Source organism: Dermacentor variabilis, chromosome 5 (assembly GCF_050947875.1).
Source record: "Dermacentor variabilis isolate Ectoservices chromosome 5, ASM5094787v1, whole genome shotgun sequence".
NCBI lineage: Eukaryota > Metazoa > Arthropoda > Arachnida > Ixodida > Ixodidae > Dermacentor > Dermacentor variabilis.
Window position 1 is genome coordinate 11,584,969 of NC_134572.1, and position 24,355 is coordinate 11,609,323.

General features: G+C 45.3%; 1 protein-coding gene across 3 annotated transcripts in view; it reads left to right on the plus strand.

The window, feature by feature from the left end:
* Cbs (Cystathionine beta-synthase) overlaps window positions 1-24,355 on the plus strand; it is a 77,930-nt gene that overhangs the window by 50,054 nt on the left and 3,521 nt on the right. For all 3 annotated transcript variants that reach the window (XM_075691709.1, XM_075691711.1, XM_075691710.1), the window contains 6 exons: window positions 1,140-1,265; window positions 1,712-1,796; window positions 12,870-13,053; window positions 14,335-14,469; window positions 14,864-14,972; window positions 16,054-16,138. In XM_075691709.1, coding sequence (XP_075547824.1) covers window positions 1,140-1,265; window positions 1,712-1,796; window positions 12,870-13,053; window positions 14,335-14,469; window positions 14,864-14,972; window positions 16,054-16,138 — 724 coding nt within the window. The remainder of the gene's footprint in view (window positions 1-1,139; window positions 1,266-1,711; window positions 1,797-12,869; window positions 13,054-14,334; window positions 14,470-14,863; window positions 14,973-16,053; window positions 16,139-24,355) is intronic.

Consider the following 24,355-nt stretch of genomic DNA (forward strand, 5'->3'; position numbering starts at 1 on the left):
CCGTTCAGAATAGCCAAGATCATATGGAGTTCTTATGCGCATCTGGTGACCTATGTTTCGAAAAGAATCCGACAAAGCAACGTTAGAAGGTACCTGAAGCGCAGTGACCGATCTGCAGCTGATGTTTGTTGCAACATACGGGCACTCGAGTCGTGCTGGTGCCGTCGGCGCCACCGCGCTGCCCTGCAGGTGCGGCGGTGCGTGCGCGGCCCGCACGCCGTGCGGAGGAGGTGACGTAATCCAAAGCCAGGGCGAGCCGAGAAGGCTGGCGGCTCGATGCGCGATGTCTGCGCCCATTGCTGGAGGCCACGCTGTGTGCTGAACTTTGGAGGCGCGGCACATTTAGTGGCGAAGAGAGCAGCCGCACGGGACGTTCGCTGTGGAACAAATACGCGCGCTTCCCCCTGCCGGCGCTCTTCGTCGCGCTTCAGCGCTGTAATCGCGACTACTCGCGTTTATTGACGAAAATCTGTTCATGTGTATATTTTCTTGTTTGTTAGTAGGCGATTGTTTGCTGTTGTAAATCTTACCACCAAACAGAAAGAGAAAACAACGAAGTAGGAAGAGCAGCACGGACTGAACGGAAACTGCTGGAACTATTCATATTCTTCCCCTTGCTAATAAATGGGTCCTTCTCTAACCACGTCGCTTCTTAGTTTTCGAACATTACTAGATTTATACTGCCCATCATAAAGCCTTACTTCATGTTAATAGCGTAATACTTGTCCTTATCGCTTTCAAATCTTCAGCTTTTGGACGAAACAGCGACTCTTTAAGTAAGCTTGCTCACTTGGACGCCTTCACAGCAGTTATGAGAATGAAGGGAAAATGAGACATCCACCCAATCGCAGCAATTGCCACAAAGGAAACCCGTACGGGTTCACCGAAAGAAACGCCTCGCAGTTGAAGAAAAATTCGTCCCGGACCAGGACGAATTTTTCTTCAACTGCGAGGCGTTTCTTTTGGCGAACCCGTATGGGTTTCCTGTGTAGCAATTGCTGTGGTTTGGTGGATGTCTCATTTTTCCTTTATTAACTTTTTCCACCTTGCGGGTTTCCGCAGAACAATTACGTCAAATATGAGAATATCAGTACTCTGCATTCAAAATATCTTCTTGCAAGCATATTTACACGTTGCAGATTGTGGCCGTTGATCCGCATGGCTCGGAGTTGGCCGTCGATGCTGAGCCGAACGATGCTTCTGTGACGATGTACGAGGTCGAAGGCATCGGCTACGACTTCGTACCCACAGTCCTCGACAGAAGTGTAAGGATTTTTTTTTGTTTTCCTCTTTGGCGATGTCGATGTGGGATAGGACCTGTAACCGTGACTATAGAGGGGGTCAGGAGGTGGAATAGAAGTAGAGCGGCAACACCGGGTTAGCGCCTAGCACAAGAGGGAAAGTGATCCGCTTACATGCACAAAAAGCCATCCAACAAGTATACACAAGTATACGTAGAGAGTGAATATATCCTGAAAAGCGCCTCCGAAGTAGCGCAACATCCCAAAGGCCTACCACTGTCAACCTGCAAAGGAAGAACTTAATATGTTCCTCGCTTCCAGCTTTCTTAGCGGCCACCGACTATACATGCGACCTTCTGCTACGTTCGCCTTTGAACGATCCATTCGTTATGGCCACTTTCCCACCCCTCGCATTTTTTGTTCACAGGATTTGTCAGCTTGCGAGCCCATCCCCCTTTTACTTATTGCAGCTAATTGACAAGTGGTACAAGTGCAACGACAAGGATTCCTTCCTCATGGCCCGAAAGCTGATCCGACATGAGGGTCTCCTTTGCGGTGAGTGTGGGTGCGCTTTCTCCGCGGCTGCGTAATTACGCCTGCATGGCGTCTTGGGTAAAATGTATGCCATTACGCAGAAAATCTCCCCAAACTTCGACAATATAACGCAGCGAAATGCAGAAATGTAATTAGACCGAGACGAATGAGAGCTGACTTATTAAATTTGATGAAATCGGTTTCCGATAACGGTAGAAACAAGTTTCCTTAGGTCTTCTATTGTGTTCTTAATTAAAATTTTCGAAAATGTTATTACCCAATGCATTGTAACACTATTTTTGTAACACTTTTTAACACTTCGTTGTTTTGAAGTAAGGCGCTTTAAGAGGTTTATACACTAGAGGCGTTCGAATGCTTCAAAGAAGCGGCCCGCTAGCTTGGGCGAGTCAAAAGAGTCATAAAACGAAGCTTACCTGCGGGGGCGCACTTTAGGGATGTCGCGTAAACTTGAACGCATCTGTACACCTAGGCGTGCTGCTCTACCACACTGAACGCGCCATACTTGCTTAGGCAAGTAAAACAATGGTAAGTGCGACAAGCGTGCAGACGCCTAGCTCGCCCCAACCTCTCGACTTCGACACCCCCTTGGTAACGCGACGCCTTGCGTTAAAATGGCTAGTGCCCCAGCCACTGGCACGCGACGGCAAGCTTCGGCGCGCGCCGACCAGCGAACGCCTCCCTTCGCGTTGGTCGGAGGAAGAGGGCACGCAACCACTGGACAGAAGTTCCGACGCGCGCCGAAGCTCGCTCCTCGGCTGCGGCGCACTGTTGCTGGACTATTCTGTCTTCATCCGTCGAAGTCCGGCATAAAGCAGCCTGCTGTAAACTAAGCTTGAAACAATAAGTTAGTGATCTGTATGTGCTTTTAGATATAAAAAACACGTTTGAATAATGAATATACGCCTGCCGCAACAGTTTGTTTTATTTTTGAAGTAACAATAGCGCACAAAATGTCATCAGCGCTCGCGCGTCGTCTGTCTGCAAGATCGCTTTGCAAACACCTGCACGACGATGCCATATCATATCAAAAACTGTTGTACCATTTCATTTTTTGGTAGCTTATTGCACAGCCAACTATGTAAAAATTAGGCGTGCAAAGTATCACTGAAAAAATCTGTTTTAAATATTACCACGTAGTAGTGACGGTAAATAAATAGTGCCGACTCAATCGCAACAATAGCGGCGAGCAATGTCGGCAATCGTCGAAAATCTCATCTGCGGGTTAAGCGCGTCGGTTTGCATACGTCAGTCGTCGAAAGTTACAACCTATTCGCTGGTGCCCACGTGCCTTCCAGAAATTACTACAGAATTGTGTCGCGTATGCAATCAGATTAGCAAGGTTCGTCGACAACAGACAGAACCATCGATAACATTCGCGAAACTTCCGGTACGTTCAGGCGCATCCTGTACTGAGCGATAACGTTTAACATCTTTTAGCCGGTGAAATACGGTAACCGGATACAGATAAAGCATCCGTGTCAATATAATTGTGCTTGTTGCTGCATGAAAGAAACGTGAAAATGTGGGTTCTGAGAAAATCAGCAAAACAGAATTGAAACATCTGTAGCACTCACAAAAAAAGAAAGAAAACTAGAATAGCTAAAATGTATGTAATTCGTATCTTGTCACTCCCCAACTCTTGATTCTGTCAAATCTAGCCCATGGAGCACCTCTATTATTCAAGGTTGTATTGATGCATCAACAGCGCATCCAAAGGCCTTCGCATTGAGTGTATTGCTACAAAACATTTTCACAGTGCAAGGGCCATATTCGATTGTAACTGGTTTCCACATGTCAAGTTTGTCTTTCTTTACATTAATGAAATGACATACCGTCAGATAATATAAGCTTGAGAATTGGAGGGCTTTAATAGGGGTCTTTCGTTTCCCTTTGCCAAGTCGCACTATTGAAGCGCTTATTCGGATGTATGGGAGCAGCTCATTTGCATAGTATAAGCAATATATAAACAGGTTATTTTCACAATTTATGCACTTCGTCACCACAAAAAGAAAAATTGCAGTTTATTGCGGCCTGCTATGATGTTTTGACTGAGAAAGATATATTGAATTTGTTCTGCGAGGCACGCAATAATTGCTGTGGCATATTATTTTATTGCACAACACTGCATACAGTAGCCAGCCATTATTAAAACTCAGAAGAAATTAATAGCACAATGCATACGATCAGGCACACAGCATATTATTATTGCACTTTCTTAATTCATACCCTTTTTTAATTGCACAGAAGCTACTGCACTGAAATAGTATACTAGTACATACTTAAAGAGCACGATTTTATACTATGATAATAATCAATCATTCAAATGTTTATTGTAGTGCCCAGGAACAGCTAGGGAGCTTTTGTACTGGTGCACTTAACGAGCCCTATGCGGGACAAAATGTGCAGAAAACATGAATGTAGTAGACAAAAAAATGCAAGATAGAGAAACAAATAGGGAAAAAAAGGAAATGAGGAAAAGTAAAAGGGAGTTAATCCTACGTAATTATATACAGATACACACAACACAGGAAATGGACTCTAAAGTATGTTTTGTAGTCGAGTCTTATTAGCACAATCTTGCAACAAGCCCAGGCAACGAATGTGGAATGCTACCTGGTATACTGTTGCGGCACGAACAAATGCATATGATCAAGAAGCTTTAGGGAATGTATAATGTCATGGACCACCTTATAAAGGAACAAAAGGTGTGATTAATTAAGTCTTGAATCTAGAGGTGCGAGTTGAAGTATACTTGAGAAGGCTCAACTGTGGTCGCCAGAATGGCAAAAGTGGTGGTTTAAGATAGATATCAATTTATTCTGGATGCGTTCAATGAGGTCAGAATTAGATTTGCTCATTGCACCCCCTCCTACAGAGGCATACTCTAGTAGTTGGAGGCACTCAGTAGAATTTCAGAAACACAACAGGTGAGTGGAAATCATGCAATATACGGCATGCAATTCCAAGAGCGTGAAGGGCATGTTGTGTAATTATCTATGTGAAGAGAAGCTTAGCATTTTGTCGATGTACACACCAAGATCTTTCATTTCATCGACCCTAAGGAGTGGAGCATCACGTAGGATAGATCAAAATTTCACATGGTGCGTTTTCTGCATATAACTTAATGCCATAGTGTTGGAACCATTTAAGAGTGCTTGTTGTTTCTGCACCAGTTTGAGAGTGAAAAAAATGTCATTTTGGAAGTCGATGCAGTGGTGAACACTGTTGACAGTCTGAAATAGCTTTAAGTTGTCTGCACACAAAGTCATGCTGTTCATATATTAAAATGTTCTTAGCACTAACAGAAAGCGAGGAATCCAATATCGATTCAAACAGTTTTGACGCACTGCAGAGGATAGATATAGGTCGGCAGTTAGTAACTGCGCATCTAGCACCTGATTTGTGCATGGGCAATGTCCATGCTACCTTCCGAGTGCTAGAAAAAGTACTAGACTTTAGGGAACTATTGAAGGTGCTTGTGAGAATGGGGAACAAGTATGCTTCCATACGTTTTAACCCTTTCAGACGCCACTTTATCCCGTTGATTGAAAAGCTGATTTCACCACATCTCTTGCATCTTCAGAATTGTAGAAAGTGTACAGCTGCAGCAAATATTAAGAATTTTCCATTGTTTAGCGAGTTTTGTCAAGTTTACAAAATTTAGACTCCATGCAAAAACTCATTACAGGAACACAAAATATGAGAACATGCACTATTTCGTGTTTTAAAAAGCTTGAAAAGCACTTATCCACCCACTTGGAAATTATGCCTGGTGCACGACATTGTAAAAAAACAATGAAAGAAGTGAACCCGCTACATACAACATACTGACACAGAGTAAAAACACCCAGCTGTCTACCTTTCCACTCATTTTGTTAAAACATTCTGCACGTTATTCAAAATTGCAGCACAGTTCCAAAAATAGGTGTTTCAAGATGTATGAAACATATTTTAAATACCATTACTTTCATCGGTACTTTTGCTATTGATGCACTCTCCTGCTGTGCACAATTGTGTAGACAGCGTCTCAAAGGGTTAAACTCTGCAGAAGAAATACCATCAACACCACAAGAAAGGGAAGGTTTAAGGCAAAATTTAAGGCACTTCATGTACTTGGAAACAAGGTTTTCATAGACTGATAGCGTACACTGTGCCAGACTGAGAAGGAAGGTTACTTGAAGCATATTTCACACCACATAGCAAACAGAAATGTTCTGCAAAGGCATCAGCAGTGTTCGAGACAACACCACTATTTTCATGAAGAAGACGTGCATCTTTGGCACTCTTTTTAGAAGAGAGAGCACAAAAAGCTCCAGAAATATTTTGAATTATGGGTCACGCTGGCTTCAACACAATCAATGTGGTCGTAGTGATGATTCTAATAATAATCTTAGTGGTAACTTGGCACTCTAGACTAAAAGACAGGCTGATGCCTGTATGTTAGAGCATCTGATAACCAGCCATCTAGAGCAGGAATTTGCACGATGCAGAAGACACTTCCTTCCCCTCCTCGTGCACACACACTTGCTCAGTAACACAGCACGGCACACACGCACACATTCGACAGGTGCACAAAACACAGGAGTGCCAATTCGGTCTGGTTCCAAGGAAGGAGAATCCAAATGGCCAGGGGGGTGGAGAGAAAACTCTGTATGCCAGATATAATCATGGAGTTGTGGTGTCGGGCCACAGAGGCGCAATGAGGGCTCAGGCTGTGCTGACTTGTTCATATGAACTGAGGAACGATTAGTGCTGTCCAGAGAGTCGTCAAGCACCCTGCAGTATAGACTAGTGCAGTGTTGCGCTGGTATTGCAGGGTGTGCTACTTGAGGGGTTTGAGGCAATCCTCGAAGGCTGGCATGAGCTTGCGACTACCGAAAAGACGGGAGTAAAGGGTGCATGGTGTCCGGCGCTGAACAAGTTTAAGTTTGTTAGCGTCGCGAGTTTGGTACAGGAACTATACTGATGAGCAGTACTCAAGTCGTGACAGAATGATAGAAGTGTAGAGTGCTCGGAAAACCTTAGGTCATCAGGGAAGGGAGACGCGGGACACAAACCCAAGAATGGGCGAGTGCTTACATGCAGTGCTGGTGACATATACGGAAAAGTTGAGAGAAGAGCTAAATGTTACACCCAGAATGGGAAGGGCAGATGAATCAGATGGAGGGGCGCAGATGCATCAGTAACTTTGTTTTGAGTATATCTTTGCCCTGACTGCAATTTATAGTATCGCAGCAAGAAAGATTTTAGTAGAAGCTCAAGGGATTCGAGCCGTTTAAGCATACACACTGCACAAAGCACTGATGACATCTTTTTACCTTCCCCACAATGCACTCACACCATCTACACTTTCCATAAACAAAAAAGTGATAAAAAATCAATTACAGTTTCATTGACTCAGTACTTGCTGCTTCTGAAGCGGGCATCGAAGCAATCGTGGCATACGCTGCTACACGAGCGATTTATCCCCAACTAGCCCAAAAGACGGATGCACTTGAAAGAATTGAGTGAAGGACTACAGCGAACTTGTACTGAACTGCATTCACATGCCGAATAGAAGAGCGCAGTGTCAACTGAAACAGGCGGCACGGCTGATTATGCAAGTACTTCCCATAGTTCGGCTACTAGTGTATTTCGCTTTCGGAAGTTATCTTTACCACTGGAAACAGTGCAGAGCTTGCCCGTTAAACTTGAGTCACCCGACACCACACGAAACACGGCGCGGTTGACCAACTCAACTTCCACACGGTTCATTCACCACATCACACATCACACGAAGTCAGGAGTGCCATATTTTAAATCACTGCAGCACCAAACGGACCTGAAAATTCATTTCCTTCGACAGAGTTTCTCAGCTGAGTTCGTTCACTCGCCAGTTACGAACTCGATGGGCGCGCTAGGCCTACGCGTAACGTAAACAACATCGGCGATAGGCGAGTGCTGATTATCCAGACTTCAGAGCTCGTAAACATGTTTCCATTCGTTTGAGCACAGCAACATACACATACAACAATCACAGACGTTGCGGCAATCGTGATTTGGTTGGCTGTTTTAGCAGACGATCGCACTGAGCCCTGCGGAACACAGTGGGCAAAAGTTGGATTAGTCGGCGTCGTTCTAAGTCGCTTCGGATCCACGTCGCACTGCCACAACCCACGGTCGTCTGTCGGTCGGTCGCGTCGTTGTCTGCCTACTATTACAACACTATCTTTCAGGAACACTGTCGCGCGCGTCGTGCGTCCAAAAAACTCGGACGATCGTTGGTGCCGGCGCCTTCGCATGGTCGGCCATTACAGGCATAGCAGCCGGAGGCTGCGCAGCCTTCCATTGGTTGACGCCTGCTACACGCCGGCGCAGCTTCTCCGCGCGTCGGCAAACTTCTAGCATCGGCAGTAGACATAATTGCTGTGCGTCGTTACGCTTCACCGCGTTCCCGACCGACGCTTTTGACGCTTTTGAAGCTTCGGCGCGTGCCGAAGCTTTCCGGCGCGTGCCAGTGGTTGGGGCATGACACGCACACGAGGGAAAATGGACAAGGCAACGCGCTGGCTCTCGACTAAAGTTATGGACACCGTCGTATCACGATAAGATCAGAAACAAGGTAAAACTATAAACAAAAATTCGGTATTCTCCTTTTTTTCTCCTCCTGTACGTGTTTCCTCGCGCTGTTGAGCAACATTGGGTTCATGTCGACTAGCTAATATTTCATTGCTTTTGCGTTAAAGGTTTGCAAAGGCACTTGCGAGACAACTTTGCTGTCATCTCTATAGTGGCACACTATGCGGATCACATCTGCTTCAAAACATCGCACTCTTGTGAGGAACATTTTGCGACCATTTGACACGTGCATGAGGAGTTCTAGTATGCAATGCACTGTGCCATGTAAGCCAGAACTTTGAGACATGAAAGGACGCATAATGTTTCTGTTAGGTACTTCTCGCCTGAACGTCGGATCAGAAAGGTACAGCGGTGCTATTTTTTTTAGAGCGCAGCTCTTTGGCGTCCGTTCCTGGGTTTCGCGTCGTCGTCGGCGTCGTCGTCGGCCTCGTAACCAGCTCCGCCCCCCTTTCATCCCCCCAGCGCTAGCAGCGACCGACTGATACCGCTGGATGCCGCTGACGCCGCTAGAGAGTCAAGATAACGTGACTGCATAGAACACCGTCGCCGCCATGCAGAAAGAGGAGGAAAGGGTCCCCCCCCCCTTTTCTTGTGTGGCGGATAGCTGGGGTTGACTCACTATCGCCGTCAGCGGCATCAGTCAGTCGCTGCTATCTCTTCCCTCCTCCCTTTATCGTGTTGTCCGCTTCCTGCGCGCGCTTCTGCCCCCATCGTTTGCCGCTGGGTGTACACGCCGCCCCCCTCCGCTTCCGCTTACTGCTGGTTGCTCTCGACGGCGGCGATGAGCCTCCGCTTCGGCGGCGCGAACTGCAGGGTCTTCTCGGCGGCGGCGATGAGCTTCTGCTTCAGCCTCGCTTACTGCTGGTTGCTCTCGACGGCGGCGATGAGCCTCCGCTTCGGCGGCGCGAACGGCAGGGTCTTCTCGGCGGCGGCGCTTAGCCTCTGCTTCCCCCACGGCTGTGACAACCTCGCGAGGCACTTGTATAGATCTCGTCTTTGAGAATCAAGCATTGGTGTACCAAGTCGAACATATATCAGTCTATTTCTCCGACCACAAAGCTTCCTTCATGACTGTCAAGAACTGTTAGTGGAGTCTTTGTTAAAGGAATACGTGTGAAAAAAAAAAAAAAAATATGTGATAGCGCATACATGTGTTGCTCGATTTCTTTGCCTCAATCTATCCAAAAGGTGAAACAGCTTATTTGCTGCGCTCAAATTTCGCATTAGGAAGTAACGTAATCGTCGGTAATTTTTTTTCTATCGCGTGTCAGTATGAATCAGTATTAAATCCATATGATGACCATTACAACATTGAAGCAAATTTTTTCTGTCTGCATGAGTCACCGCTGTCGTCTGTCCATTTCATTTTTAGGCTGTTTCTGCATAAGAATTAAACTAGCACATGTTTCCTGGCAGGAGCAAGAAAGGCAAAGATTGCAGACTGTGAGGAAAGAGGGGCCACGTGTTGGTTGACGTGCATCAAAAGTTTGAATTATGTAGATTATATATAGTGGATCTGAAAGTAATTTCTCAACACTCGCTTTCTCCCAAAATTTTTGCATTATGCAAGGAATTTAGTTTTTCTTTTTTTTTTTCGGTTTCCTCAGAAAGCTATGCAAGGCACAGTGTTTATATTTTGTCCTAGCGGGAAGCGTGTTCTGAGTGACGAGCGATAAATGCTTCATATGTTCATTACAACCTTTGTAGAAAGTTACGTATTCAAGCGATCCAGGGTGTCATACGGCCGTTATTTCAAGTGTTATCCAGACTATATTATTATATACAGTGCTGTGATGAAACACCTTCAGAGCAATAATTTCTTTACAAACGTTCAACATGGATTCGGGCCTGGCTTGTCATGTACGGCTCAACTGGTAGAGTTCTCCCATGATTTCTTTTACTCTTTTGACCTTGGATTTCAGGTAGACTACATATTTTTGGATTTCCCGAAAGCCTTTCACACCATTTCTCATGCATTGCTTTTACATAAATTATCTTGTCTCGGTATACACCCTGCAATATTGAAGATTAATTAAATTATGAGGTTTTACGTGCCAAAACCACTTTTTGATTATGAGGCACACCTTTGTGGAGAAATCCGGAAATTTCGACCACCTGGGGTTTTTTATAGTGCACCTAAATCTAAGTACCACGGGTGTTTTCGCATTTCGCCCCCATCGAAATGCGGCCGCCGTGGCCGGGATTCGATCCCGCGACCTCGTGCTCAGCAGCCCAACACCATAGCCACTGAGCAACCACGGCGGGTACACCCTGCAATAGTAGATTGGATTAGAAATTACTTGTCTGGGCGAACACAGCATGTTTTAATAAACGGCACTAAATCAACACCTGTCACCATAACCTCTGGCGTGCCCCAAGGGTCTGTTTTGGGGCCTTTGTTATTTTTGGTCTTTATAAATGACATTGTCCACAATCTAGAATGCAAAGTGAGGTTATATGCTGATGATTGTGCCGTATAGAAGAATGTAGAAAATGATTGTGATGTTAGTAGTTTGCAGAATGATCTAAACAAAATTTATGCTTGGTGCATTAAGTGTGGCATGTCTTTGAACAGTGCTAAATGTCAACTTGTGCCATTCACCCTGAAACGCTTTCCTGTGAGATCAGTGTATAAATCAGACGGACTATTTCTTGAAAAGGTCCAACACTACAAATACCTCGGGGTCTATTTTTCAGAACATTTAACATCGAACAGACATATTAAATACTCAACCTTAAAATCATCGCGTATGCTAAACCTTGTTAGGCGTAATTTTTATAAAGCCCGCCCACCCCCTAGAAAGTAAAAGAACTGCTTTACATAACAAATGTTCGTCCGATACTCAAATATGCTCTCCAGGTATGGGACCTTCAAGGCTCTAAACTTATAGAAAAACTTGAACGCGTCCAAAACTACGCTGCAGGATTTGTTTCTGGTAATTGTAACTTCCGTAGCGGTATTACATTAGTTAAAGAGGACCTTGGTTGGAAAACACTGGCACACCGCCTATTAACTGCAAAATTAGAACTTTTTTTTCCGAATTCGCCCTGATCTTACAGGAATAAATAAGAACTTGTGCATTTTCCCTCCCCGCTTCATCTCTTAACGATGTGATCGCGAGCTGAAAGTTCTTGAAATGCGCTGTCGTACTAATGTCTACCGTAATTCATTTTTTCCGCATGCTTCCGCACACTGAAATAGGCTTCTCAAGAGCATTTGTGAATGTAAAACGTGTTCAGAGTTTCTGTCTTTGTTGTCACGCAGTCTGCCGTAGTATAATATCATCCCGTTTGCTTTATATCATTTGGCTGGCATTGTGCTTCATGTGATAGTGTACCCTTTCCATTTCTCTGTTGCAATTTTGCACCGCAGTTCACTGAAGACCGTTTTGCCGTCGAGACGACTCATCGATGTTACGTATTTTGTTATTTTTACCACCTGTGCTTAGCTGTTTTAAGTTTTTGTCACATATTCATTTTCCTCCAATTGCCCCCCCCCCCCTGCAATAATGTCCTTGTGGTGCTGCAGGCACTTGTATAAATAAAAATAAAAAAAATAAAAAACAGGTGTTCTTAAAGGTTGTCATAAATGTCTTCACATTTTTCTCTCAAAATACACTTCTTTAATTTTATAAATCCCATTTGAACGGTTTTTAACCCTGCTGGTTTCACTAAATTTGTTCGATTGCTTGCTGAACGTTCGCAACCGTAGAAGGACTTAATTTACTTAAACTAATTGCAATAAAGTGTATGGTGAGGTTGAGGACGCAACAGGTGCACAGTCAGACAGATTGACTGTCGTACATATTGGGGTGGCTGGTCTCGTTCACGTCGATGTGATTACACCGCTTTCGTTTCTCACGGCCTTCGGACCATTCCGTACTGCACGGCGTTTTCGGGTGAATCAAGGGGCCGAAGCGTCTGGGCAGACGCGCGCCTCTGGAGTCACCAGATCCACTCTCCAGATCAGCCGCGTACGTACATAAAAAAAATCACACGGTTGTCGCGACCGTGTCAGCAATGTACTGCCAAGCTCATGTCGGGCAACAATGGCCCTACATATGTCAGACATGGGTCCTCTTTCAGTCCCACTTTGGGGTTCTGACACAGGTGAACAGTGAAAAGAGGAAAGTTGGGCGAAATGGTTGTAATGCATGCTTTGAGGCATCATAATTTTCGAGGAAAGGCGTTGGACAAAAACTACTAGGTGTCAAAACTTTGCGTACCGTTTGCCTGCATAACAGTCGCGCATAACGTGCAGCTGGCCTTCTGGCAAATATCGGGCAAGCAGGTGCTGCAGGCACAGTACTTGCTCCACGCGACTGCAGCAGCAGATAATCATAGTGGCGTTAAAGCTGTACTTCTACGGAAAAAAAGAAAATATTGTTGTACAATTCCTTTAACGCTGTATGTGGTCCGGATCTTTATGTCGAGCTTGTGAATGCTTTCCCGCAGGTGGCAGCAGCGGCTCGGCGATGAGCGTGGCCGTGGTGGCGGCCAAGTCCCTGAAGGCTGGCCAGAAGTGCGTGGTAATCCTGCCCGACGGAGTGCGCAACTACATGACCAAGTTCCTCTCGGATGGCTGGATGGCCGAGCGCGGCTTCATCTCGCTCTATTCTGAAATGAGCACGAAGCATTGGTGAGCTGACCACGCCGGGCCGTCTACCCATGCCCGAGTCGGAAGTTGTATTCCGCAGGATCTTGGCCACTAGACTAGCAGCCATAATTTACACCTTTACATCTCTCCGTCGCTAGGAAACAATCTGCGGTCGTCTTTGATGTACACGTTGAACTCGTAATACTTGCGTAACCGTGACGCTATCAGGATTGCTGGAATGCCGACGGCATTTGTAAAGAGCTCTAACGGAAAGTTAAACGGCGTGGAACAAAGACAGGGGCAAGAGTAAAAGCGTATATAGAACACACACGAATATTCGCGCCAGTGCACTGAACCTGAGCTATGAACCAACTAGCCCAGGCTGAATTTTGATCTGTAAACTGACGCAATCCAGCAGAAGGTCATCACGAATTAATTGCGTTTTTTTTAATACATGCGAATAACCAGGCTCGTTCGAAGAAATTGGAAAACGTGAGATAATAGGGAGGACGTTGTCGCTGAAGGAGCTTTCGATATCTTGCCGTCTACTGGGTTGTCTGGTTCGAGTGTCGCTGAGGGCAACTATTTCGCTCACAGATAGAACGGCGCGCAAGGTATAGAGCTGCGACATTGAGATAGAGGGCTGATAGCCTATGTGCTCACTGGAGAGCACCTGCATGCAAGCGTACACTTCATGCATTCAGCCACCCTACGTTTCCCTCTTCGTTTCTCTCTATCTCTCATGAATTCAGTTTATCGTCGCTGCAAGCCTTACAGTAGAAATATTCGCGTATACTAGCATAACGCCAAACCTCTTCCTGTGCGTGCCTTTGGTTGACTTGTTAAGACTTCGCCACTTTGCTCGGTGGGATAGATGATGCAGATGATGTTCATCTCGTATCAGTAGGCCATTCAATATTTATTAGTATCGTCATGATTACTTTTCATTGCACTTTGATATTGTCACGCTGTAGAGCCCAGTGACAAATCGTGAAGTTTTAAAAAGTAAGACATGATAATTTCGTAGTTCAGGTGAGTACATCACAGGGGTGTCGTCGTATATTCTTCGTGCTTTAGATGACCCGACATTTGACCCGACGCCAGCGATTTGAGCCAGGCATCGGCATAAGAACGCTCGTCGAGACAGCATTTTCATGGCTGCGCCAATAACTCTTCGCGCAGACGACTTGACCCAGCGCTACAGTACACTCGTTCAAGCATCGACCGTTTATATATCAGCCTTGCAAGCTGAGTCAACCCACTTTCTCCGAGTTAATGTGCACATGTGTCCGAACTGCAGGAATACAACTTTGTCGCACGCAGGTGGTGGAACCAGACGGTGCGTTCTCTGCGGCTGCGCATACCGCTGACAGTGACGCCCGGCGTGAGCTGCCAGGATGCCGTGGAACTCATGAGCGCCGAAGGCATTGACCAGGTCCCCGTCGTCGAGGAAAGCGGGTCAGCCATCGACTAGTTCTTTTTGTCGAATAAATTGGATGCATCTAGCGGAAAGGAACCGTGCACGACGTCCTGCATGCAGCCGTTGTAGAATCCAGGCATCTGGAGGCGCTTTCCAACTGCATTCATTCCTTCGTTCAGTACTTTCGCAGAACCTGCATGCCGTTCCTTTAATAGCTGCTCCACGAGATCGCAGTTAGCCTACCTCATACATTGTTTTATTTGTTGTTCTCCCACTGCTCGTGCTGCATATGGCTCGTTCAGACATAAAACCAGTGGGATACTGGCCACATTACCGTGCTATTTGTTTAATGATGCAAGGCAGCGTTCTTATTTTCTTTTATGCAGCCACTTTAGAAACCTAGTTTCTTTCTACTTTTCCTTTCTTTTTCAGAGCTGTGCTCGGAATGGTCTCACTAGGAAACTTAATGTCTAAGATACTGGCACGGCGTATCGACGCCACGACCCCTGTAGCAAAGGCTGCCTATGACCAGTTCAGAAAGGCAAGTTAGCACCTTGAAATTTGCTTATTGTCCGTGTTTTTAACATCCAGCTACAGTGGCAAGTACTTTTTACCGGGACAACTTAGTACCCAAATCTTTAAGGTATGTCTTGTTGCTTGCAAACATGTTTTTTGCTTAACACTGGGGTGTGACTGAAGCGCAGATTTGCTATAGTGTATTGCATATGACCCATGCTTCGTTATTATGCAAAGATAAACGTAAGGACCGAAATAGCGGCACGGAAGCTATACCTTTAGCATACAGTTAAGTGAGAGACACATCAGGTTGATTCCGTAGTTTATGCTGACTTTGTCAAAGCAATTGTGATTAATTTTTCTTGTTGGATGTCATAGTGTAGATGGTGATGGTAAAACAGCGCTCAAGAAAGGCTATAGGAAAAAGAAAAGGCAGACGTAACACGCGTATTTTTATACTAGGCATTAAGCTGACAATTGTGGCAAGTTAGGCGGGTTGATAAATTTGCATGGTGATTGTGAAACAGCTCTAAAAAAAAGACGAGTACAAAGAAATGGTAGACGTAACTTGCGTTGGGATAATTTTGTAAAACAGCGCTCAAAAATACCACGCGCTTTACCTTGCAACTTTACTAACCAACCCAACTTGCCGCACTTGTCATAGTTTAGTCTAAATGGGTGCATCAAAACTGATGTGTGCAGTGAACATCGTCGTTTGCCATTTACTTACAAAGATGTGCAAGTGCGTTATAGCCAATACTGAGACTTGCATTTCAAAATTATGTCGACACAGTGCTACAGTGCGTTTGCGCAAGAGCGGGACCACGGTGCTGTAGTTCCTTGCGGTGCAGGATGATGTTAGCGGGGAGGAAGAGTACACTGTATTAGCTGCTAGCTGACCATATATACTGCGCTGTACGTATATCTTGTAGACAGTCTTCCGATTTTTTTTTTCTTTGGCGCAAGTGCATTCGCCGTCACATCAGTATTCATTACTTAGCATTCGCGTGCTGCCTCTATTAGAACTGTCTACTGGTATCTTAGGATTTACTGGTATCTTAGAAGATATGCTTAGGTAGTGGCTAAAACATAAGGACGCCTTCCAGGTAACCCTGGACACAACGCTGGGAGTGCTGTCCACGATGCTCGAACACGGCCACTTCGCCCTGGTCGTCGCGGAGCAAGTGCAAGGTGACTCAGTACTCGTTGTATCTTCGAAGGGTGCGAGACACTAGGCCTGAAAGTCCCTGCATGGGCATCTTGAACGGTTACCTGCCGTTGTTTTCCACAGTGTGGCACTGTAGTGTGTTCTTGGCAGTATACTGACATAACGATACATCATCATCATCATCATCATCATAATCATCAACAACAACAACAACAACAACAGCCTAGTTACGCCCACTGCAGGGCAAATGCCTCTCCCATATTTCTCCAACTACCCAGGTCATGTACTAATTGTGGCCATGTTTTCCCTGCAAACTTCTTAATCTCATCCGCCCACCTAACTTTCTGCCGCCCCCTCCTACGCTTCCCTTCCCTTGGAGTCCAGTCCGTAACCGTTAATGACCATCGATTATCTTCCCTCCTCATTACAAGTCCTGCACAGGCCCCCATTTCTTTTTCTTGATTTCAACTAAGATGTCATTAACTCGCATTTGTGCCCTCACCCAATCTGCTCTTTTCTTATCCCTTAACGTTACACCTATCATTCTTCTTTCCATAGCTCGTTGCATCGTCCTCAATTTAAGTAGAACCCTATTCGTAAGCCTCCAAGTTTCTGCCCCGTACGTGAGTACTGGTAAGACACAGCTGTCATACACTTTTCTCTTGAGGGATAATGGCAAGCTGCTGTTCATGATCTGAGAATGCCTGCCAAACGCACCCCCAGACCATTCTTATTCCTCTGATTATTTCCGTCTCATGATCCGGATCCGCCCTCACTACCTGCCCTAAGTAGATGTATTCCCTTACCACTTCCAGTGCCTCGCTACCTATCGTAAACTGCTGTTCTTTTCCGAAACTATTAAACATTACTTTAGTTTTCTGCAGATTGATTGTTAGACCCACCCTTCTGCTTTGCCTCTCCAGGTCAGTGAGCATGCATTGAAATTGGTCCCCTGAGTTACTAGCCAAAGCAATATAATCAGCGAGTCGCAAGTTACTAAGGTATCCTCCATTCACTTTTATCCTCAATTCTTCTCACTCCAGGTCTCTGAATACCTCCTGTAAACGCGCAGTGAATAGCATTGGAGAGATCGTATCTCACTGCCTGACGCCTTTCTTTATTGGGATTTTGTTGCTTTCTTTATGGAGGACTACGGTAGCTGTGGAGCCGCAATAGATGTCTTTCAGTATCTTTACATGCGGCTCATCTGCACCCTGATTCCGTAATGCCTGCATGACTGCTGAGGTTTCGACTGAATCCAAACGCTTTCTCCTAATCAATGAAAGCTATATATAAGGGTTGGTTATATTCCGCACATTTCTCTATAACCTGATTGATAGTATGAATATGGTCTATTGTTGAGTAACCTTTACGGAATCCTGCCTGGTCCTTTGGTTGACAGAAGTCTAAGGTGTTCCTGATTATATTTGCGATCACCTTAGTAAATACTTTGTAGGCAACGGACACTAAGCTGATCGGTCTATAATTTTTCAATTCTTTGGCGTCCCCTTTCTTATGGATTAGGATTATGTTAGCGTTCTTCCAAGATTCCGGTACGCTCGAAGTCATGAGGCATTGGTGGCCAGTTTTTCTAGAACAATCTTCCCACCATCCTTCAATAAATCTGCTGTTACCTGATCCTCCCCACCTGCCTTCCCCCTTTGCATAGCTCCCAAGGCTTTCTTTACTTCTTCCGGCGTTACTTGTGGGATTTCAAATTTCTGTAGACTATTCTCTCTTCCATTATCGTCGTGGGTGCCACTGGTACTGTATAAATCTCTATAGAACTCCTCAGCCACTTGAACTATCTCATCCATATTAGTAACGATATTGCCGGCTTTGTCTCTTAACGCACACATCTGATTCTTGCCTATTCCTAGTTTCTTCTTCACTGTTTTTAGGCTTCCTCCGTTCCTGAGAGCCTGTTCAATTCTATCCATATTATACGTCCTTATGTCAGCTGTCTTACGCTTGTTGATTAACTTGGAAAGTTCTGCCAGTTCTATTCTAGCTGTAGGGTTAGAGGCTTTCATACATTGGCGTTTGTTGATCAGATCTTTCGTCTCCTGCCATAGCTTACTGGCATCCTGTCTGACGGAGTTACCACTGACTTCTATTGCACATTCCTTAATGATGCCCATAAGATTGTTGTCCATATCTTCAACACTAAGGTCCTCTTCACGAGTTAAGGCCGAATACCTGTTCTGTAGCTTGATGCGGAATTCCTCTATTTTCCCTCTTACCGATAACTCATTGATCGGTTTCTTATGTACCAGTTTCTTCAGTTTCCTCCTCAAGTCTAGGCTAATTCGAAATCTTACCATCCCATGGTCACTGCAGCGCACCTTGCCGAGCACGTCCACATCTTGTATGATGCCAGGGTTAGCGCAGAGTATAAAGTCTATTTAATTTCTAGTCTCGCCATTCGGGTTCCTCCACGTCCACTTTCGGCTATCCCGCTTGCGGAAGAAGGTATTCATTGTCCGCATATTATTATGTTCTGCAAACTCTACTAATAGCTCTCCCCTGCTATTCGTAGAGCCTATGCCATATTCCCCCACTGACTTGTATCCAGTATGCTTCTTTCCTATCCTGGCATTGAAGTCGCCCATCACTATAGTGTATTTTGTTTTGACTTTACCCATCGCTGATTGCACGTCTTCATAGAAGCTTTCGACTTTCTGGTCATCATGACTGGATGTAAAGGCGCAGACCTGTACGACCTTCTTTTTGTACATCCTATTAAGTTTCACAGCAAGAACTGCCACCCTCTCGTTAATGCTATAGAGTTCCTGTATGTAACCTGCTATATCCTTATTAATCAGGAATCCGACTTCTAGTGCTCGTCTCTCCGCTAAGCCCCGGTAGCACAGGACGTGCCCGCTTTTCAGCACTGTATGTACTCCTTTCGTCCTCCTAACTTCACTGAGACCTATTATATCCCATTTACTGCCCTCTGATTCCTCCAATAGCACTGCTAGACTTGCCTCACTAGATAACGTTCTAGCGTTAAATGTTGCCAGGTTCAGATTCCAATGGCGGCCTGTCCGGAACCAGGGATTCTTAGCACCCTCTGCTGCGTCACAGGTCTGACCGCCGTCGTGGTCAGTTGCTTCGCAGCTGCTGGGGACTGAGGGCCGGGGTTTGATTGTTGTGTTCATATGGGAGGTTGTGGCCAAGTACTGCACCAGGGTGGCCAATCGTGCTCTGGTTAGGATGTGCGTTATCGGTTCTGGTCACCGCGATCAGGCCACACTCCAGGCCTGTTTGTGAAATTTTATCAACACGCGGATTTTTTTTTAATCCGGTGGAAAATTGCGCGGCACCGAGATTCGAACCACGGTCCTCTTGCACGCGAGGCGGATTTTCTACCTCTACGCCACCAGTGCGGTCTTATATCTATTATAATATATAATATCTATTTAGTATTATATATAGTATAATAATAATAATAATAATAATAATAATAATAATAATAATAATAATAATAATAATAATAATAATAATAATAATAATATTCTTATCTTTATTATATTATAACGATATCTAGTATGCCTTCAATTGTCACAGAAACCTCTGGCGTGGCGCTCGCAGTGTTACACCACTGCGAATATTTTCGCACCATGTGTAAGCTGGCAAGGGAGAGGCAGGGAGGTTAAGTCAGTTCCCTGCGCGCGGAAAAGGTAAAAATGAAGATAAGAAGGAGAGAAAGAAATGCTCACTGCGTGCATGCTCGCAGACGCGGTCATTGCAAACTGCGCTGGCTGTTTTCTGGTTGAGTAGACGAAAGCACAGAAGGCGTATAATCGTGCGTTGATTGATCGATTTCGAGGAAACGTAAGCTAGGCACGTATCTTCTACAGCTCGCGTCAACTCGATTTGTACGAAAAATATGGCAAAAAAAATTGTTTTATACAAAAATCACAATATGCGCGCTTCAAGAGAGGGCTAACTTTGGCAGGTTTGTATACATGCGGGTGCTAAATGAAGTAGAATTGCATGGCACAGGACATATGGAAGGAGCGGAAAAAGCGCCGATTTGCAAGCAAATTTTAATGCGCACAAGGAAATGCGTAAGGATAATGGTGCCGAAAATGGGGAGAAGACACGACGAAACAGGCGAATGAGATACAAGAAGAGGGCGCCGATCATATATACACTCGAAAGAGACGACGTTTCATTGGCGTGTAGCGACGCTGACGGCGCACTCGGGCACGTCACTTTTCCTGTCAAAGCAAAAGGCGCAGCATATTTCACGTGCACACTAGTCTTAGTGGCGGATTAGCATCATGCACTGAAAACAGTGCCGCACAACCACATCGCGAGCAATGCGGTCGTGGGTGGCTTAACTACACTCCCTCCCTTTCATCACATTGGCACGTTCGCTGAAGTGGTCGTTCAACGACCACAAAATCAAAAAAAGTGGGGAGGTTGTGGCAGCAGTCAACAAATTCTTTTGTGTGTGTATTATTATATTTGCGTTGGCTGCTATCATCTGTGATAACATTGTGCCACACATTGGAGAATGTCTTTTGCCGAAAAAAGCTATTTTGCAGGCCTTCTCCGCTACCTTTATTTTATGTGATGTGACACGCTGTAAGGAATGACAGTGGTGCCGGCAACAACGAAGTTTCTATTTTTATTGGTTCTCGCCATTTTATGTCTGCCAGCAGCCATTGTTACGCCATTCGTAGTATATACGCAGCTATGATTCGAAGTTTCGGCGCACAGTGCGAAGCGATTGCTTATATTATGCACGCACGACTTGGTTAGAGCAGGCTGAATACATGACATGGCGTACCATATTTCACAACTGTAGAATGCTTAGGGAAAAGGTAGTAGTATTTGTTTTATTCTAGCTTTGCGACTGAAGAATTCCAAGGAAAATAGGGGGGGGGGGGGGATTGGAGGCGTTAAGGTACACTAAATAGTTGCCTCAAAATAAAAAGCACCCATTTTATAGACATTACTTTAACTTTGCTGGACTGCCATGTTTGTTGACAATACTGCCTGAGATCACGGAAACGTTTGCTCAACTATTTCTCCAAGTATTCTAAAATTCTAAAGAGAACCGAACGCGTGACCGCAAGTGTCCATGATTTGCGGTTTGGCACTGCCTTCCCTTGAACATGCGTAGAGTATCTTTTTTTTTCCGCCATTTTGCAACCCTTCGGTTGCTAGTCGGTGTTTGAGCTGTCCTTTTTGTTCTACTTCTGTCTATGTTTGCACGCCTGAATATCAGTAATATGAAACTTCTATGTTTCAAAACCTTAGTTCGTTCTCAGTGCGAAACGTGGTGTTTAGTTGTACATGTCTTGTGCGACAATTAAACCTGTCACTTATCTGTACACATCCGAGCTGAGTGTCACGTTTGTTGCATTCATATAAAAACTTTCAGAAGAATATACATATATGTGAAAAATTTCGGCAGTGTCTGTTTATTGCTGGTTATCTGAAAATCATTTGTCAAAGCAGGCTGAGAGCATGTCGCTAAGGCTAGGAGCTAAAAGTCAGTCAATGAATACTTCATATCTTTGTCTAAAAATTGACCATAGTGTACTAGGAAAATTCACTGAAAGAAGAAGATGCAAATTTCTAGAAAGATTGAGTGGAATTGGCACAGAATTTATGAAACTGTCCGCACCTGAAGTCGTCGGTACACTGGTTCACCTCTGCGCAAACCAGTTTGTGCAGTAATGAATAATAAGAGTATCTAACGTCGACGAAAGAGCAACAAACTTTTGGTGGAAACTCATTCGAAAAAAATAAGTTATTTGGGGCTTTCTGATGAGACGGGGATTGTCCGCATGAATGACGGAAAGCGAACATTACCCGGACCTTCATACAATGCGCTGCGAAGTGTCTACGTCTTTTCACACGATGACGTGAAAAGGTACCTAATCCTTGTGCGTCTTCGCTGTGAAGAACATGGAAGCGCTCGTGCCCTTGCGCTGACCTATACAGGGCGCTGACTCCTTGTGACGTCACCTACGCCTTGACCGCTTGGTGTCCTCTAGCACCCGCAGACATAGGTCGGACAAGCTTGGCCACCATGGCACGCAAGCTTCCTCGACGCGCGTAGACACTTGGTGGCTGTAGAAGCAGACTGTTTGATATAGCAGACTTTAGACTCGCCTAGCGGTGAAAACGCAGTTCTAGAGGGCAGCAGACTTTGTGGGGATATTGTACGACATTTAGCAGCTACTGGCATTTATAGCGGAATATGGACAATCTTAGCGGATATTCAGTAAATTTTGAATGATTCCAAGCAGATAACGGCATTTTAAGTAGAATATAAACAACCCTATGTTATGTGTAACTCAATACAACCATGAAAAGTCAGGTTTTCTAAGGGGACGCTGAGTCAGCAATAACTAAAGCAGCTGAAGACCGCGTAGCAGGCAAAATGTATTAATATTTAAAGGCATGACGGGTGCTTATGAAGCGATCTTTTACAATGCAATGCGCACAATCACAACTCCATGACTACGAATACTGTCACTGCATGTTCAGCCGATATCCGTACTGAAATATTGGGATCTGAGCAAGGCAGGACACCACGGTTCTGAGCTCCGACGCTTTCGTGCTATTCACAATAAGAAGAAAAAAGTGTGCGTGCACATTTATTTTAAAAACTTGTCATAATGCCCTCACCGCAGCTATACGCGTGTTTAATTTCTTGTCTCAGAAACGAGCGGCGGGACATGCGACATTTAGTCCCCATGTTCCGTGTGTTTCGTGCATAGTGGAGACCGCTGAACGAAACCACTTTACTTGCATGATGTCGTGCAACTACAGCTCCTGCCTTTGCACATCCACAGGAACATCTTGATTATTACAATATCTGTGACAACTTGATGAACTACATACACCTCAGAGAGGGAAGAAATGTTACTCGGGTGTTGTGCCCCATATAGCAGGTTCAGCGTTGTGTTTGGAGAAGATAAATATACGCACGTGTGTGTGGGGGGGGGGGGGGGGGCAGCATATTTAAAGAAGCAGTCGAACACACGGTACCTCGACACCTTTGAAGGCGATCGCCCAGGAAGCGATGTCTTCCACCGATATTCTGGCAATGTACGTTTACTTCGAAATCCCGCTGAAGCATTCCAACGCGTGTCAATGTTATCTCCTTTCGTTACTCGCAATGACCACGACGGCATTCTCCTTTTGAGCGCGATTTCAGAAAGCCAGAGAACCAGCGATTCTGCACGGTTGTCGTCTCAGCGCCATTTTACTCCTCCGTGGTTGCCACGGCCAAGTGAGTGACGAACGAGAGACCATGGCGTAACCCCTATTACTATATCATCTCTAAGCTATTTATCGAAACAGGCGTTTTTTTTCTTATAGCGCGGGGCCGCAGTTCTTGTGAGTGGTGAACTACTAGTTTCTCAGAAGAATTCGAGATTACAGAAAAAAAAACTGCTACTTTAACTCAGTCACAGTGGAACGCCACCGTTGCAAATAACGTTTCAATCCTCGGATAGAATCTGTATCTTTGAGCGGCAGCAAAGGGTGGGGGAAGGGGTTTGGTTAAAGTAATATTATAATAGTGGTTGATAGCTCTTTTTACTATGCCTGCCAAGCAAGACACACAGCCACCCGCCGCGGTGATTACAGCGTTCAACAGCTGAGTGCGAGGTCACGTGTTCGACTCCTGCAGGCCGCGGCGGCCGCATGCCGATGCAGTCAGCGCGCAAGAAACGCTCAAGCTTATATGAGCTTTGCGAGAACGTTATCAAGCTGTGGGCGCAGAAATATTAATTCAGGGCCCTCCATAACGGCGTCTTTTCTAATCCGTGTGCTGCATTGGGGCGCTAAAGGCCATCAATAAAGCTGTGCTATGTGGAACCGCACAGAGTGTCGGCTGCACACTTCGATGACAGAACTAAAATCGCTTTCTTACGATACTGGCTTCCCACGGCATACATGGATGAACGTTCTGGATGAACGTGCAAGAAAAGCACATAGGCTATCAGATGTGCCGTAGCTGGGGACTTCGGATTATGTTTCCTCACTTGATGTTCTGTAACTTGCAACTAAAGCGCTGTTACTCTGCGATTTTGCGTCGAATCCCCGTTGGAATACGGCCATCGAATCGAATGCGTTTTTTTCTGCTCAGCCGCAGGTCGCCATCGCCACTGATTGACCTCAGCGGGTGTTTCGTATACCGCCAAAAGGCCCAGTTGCGTGTAAATGAAAATGATCGATGCGATGTGCAGTAATTGCCAGAACGTGTA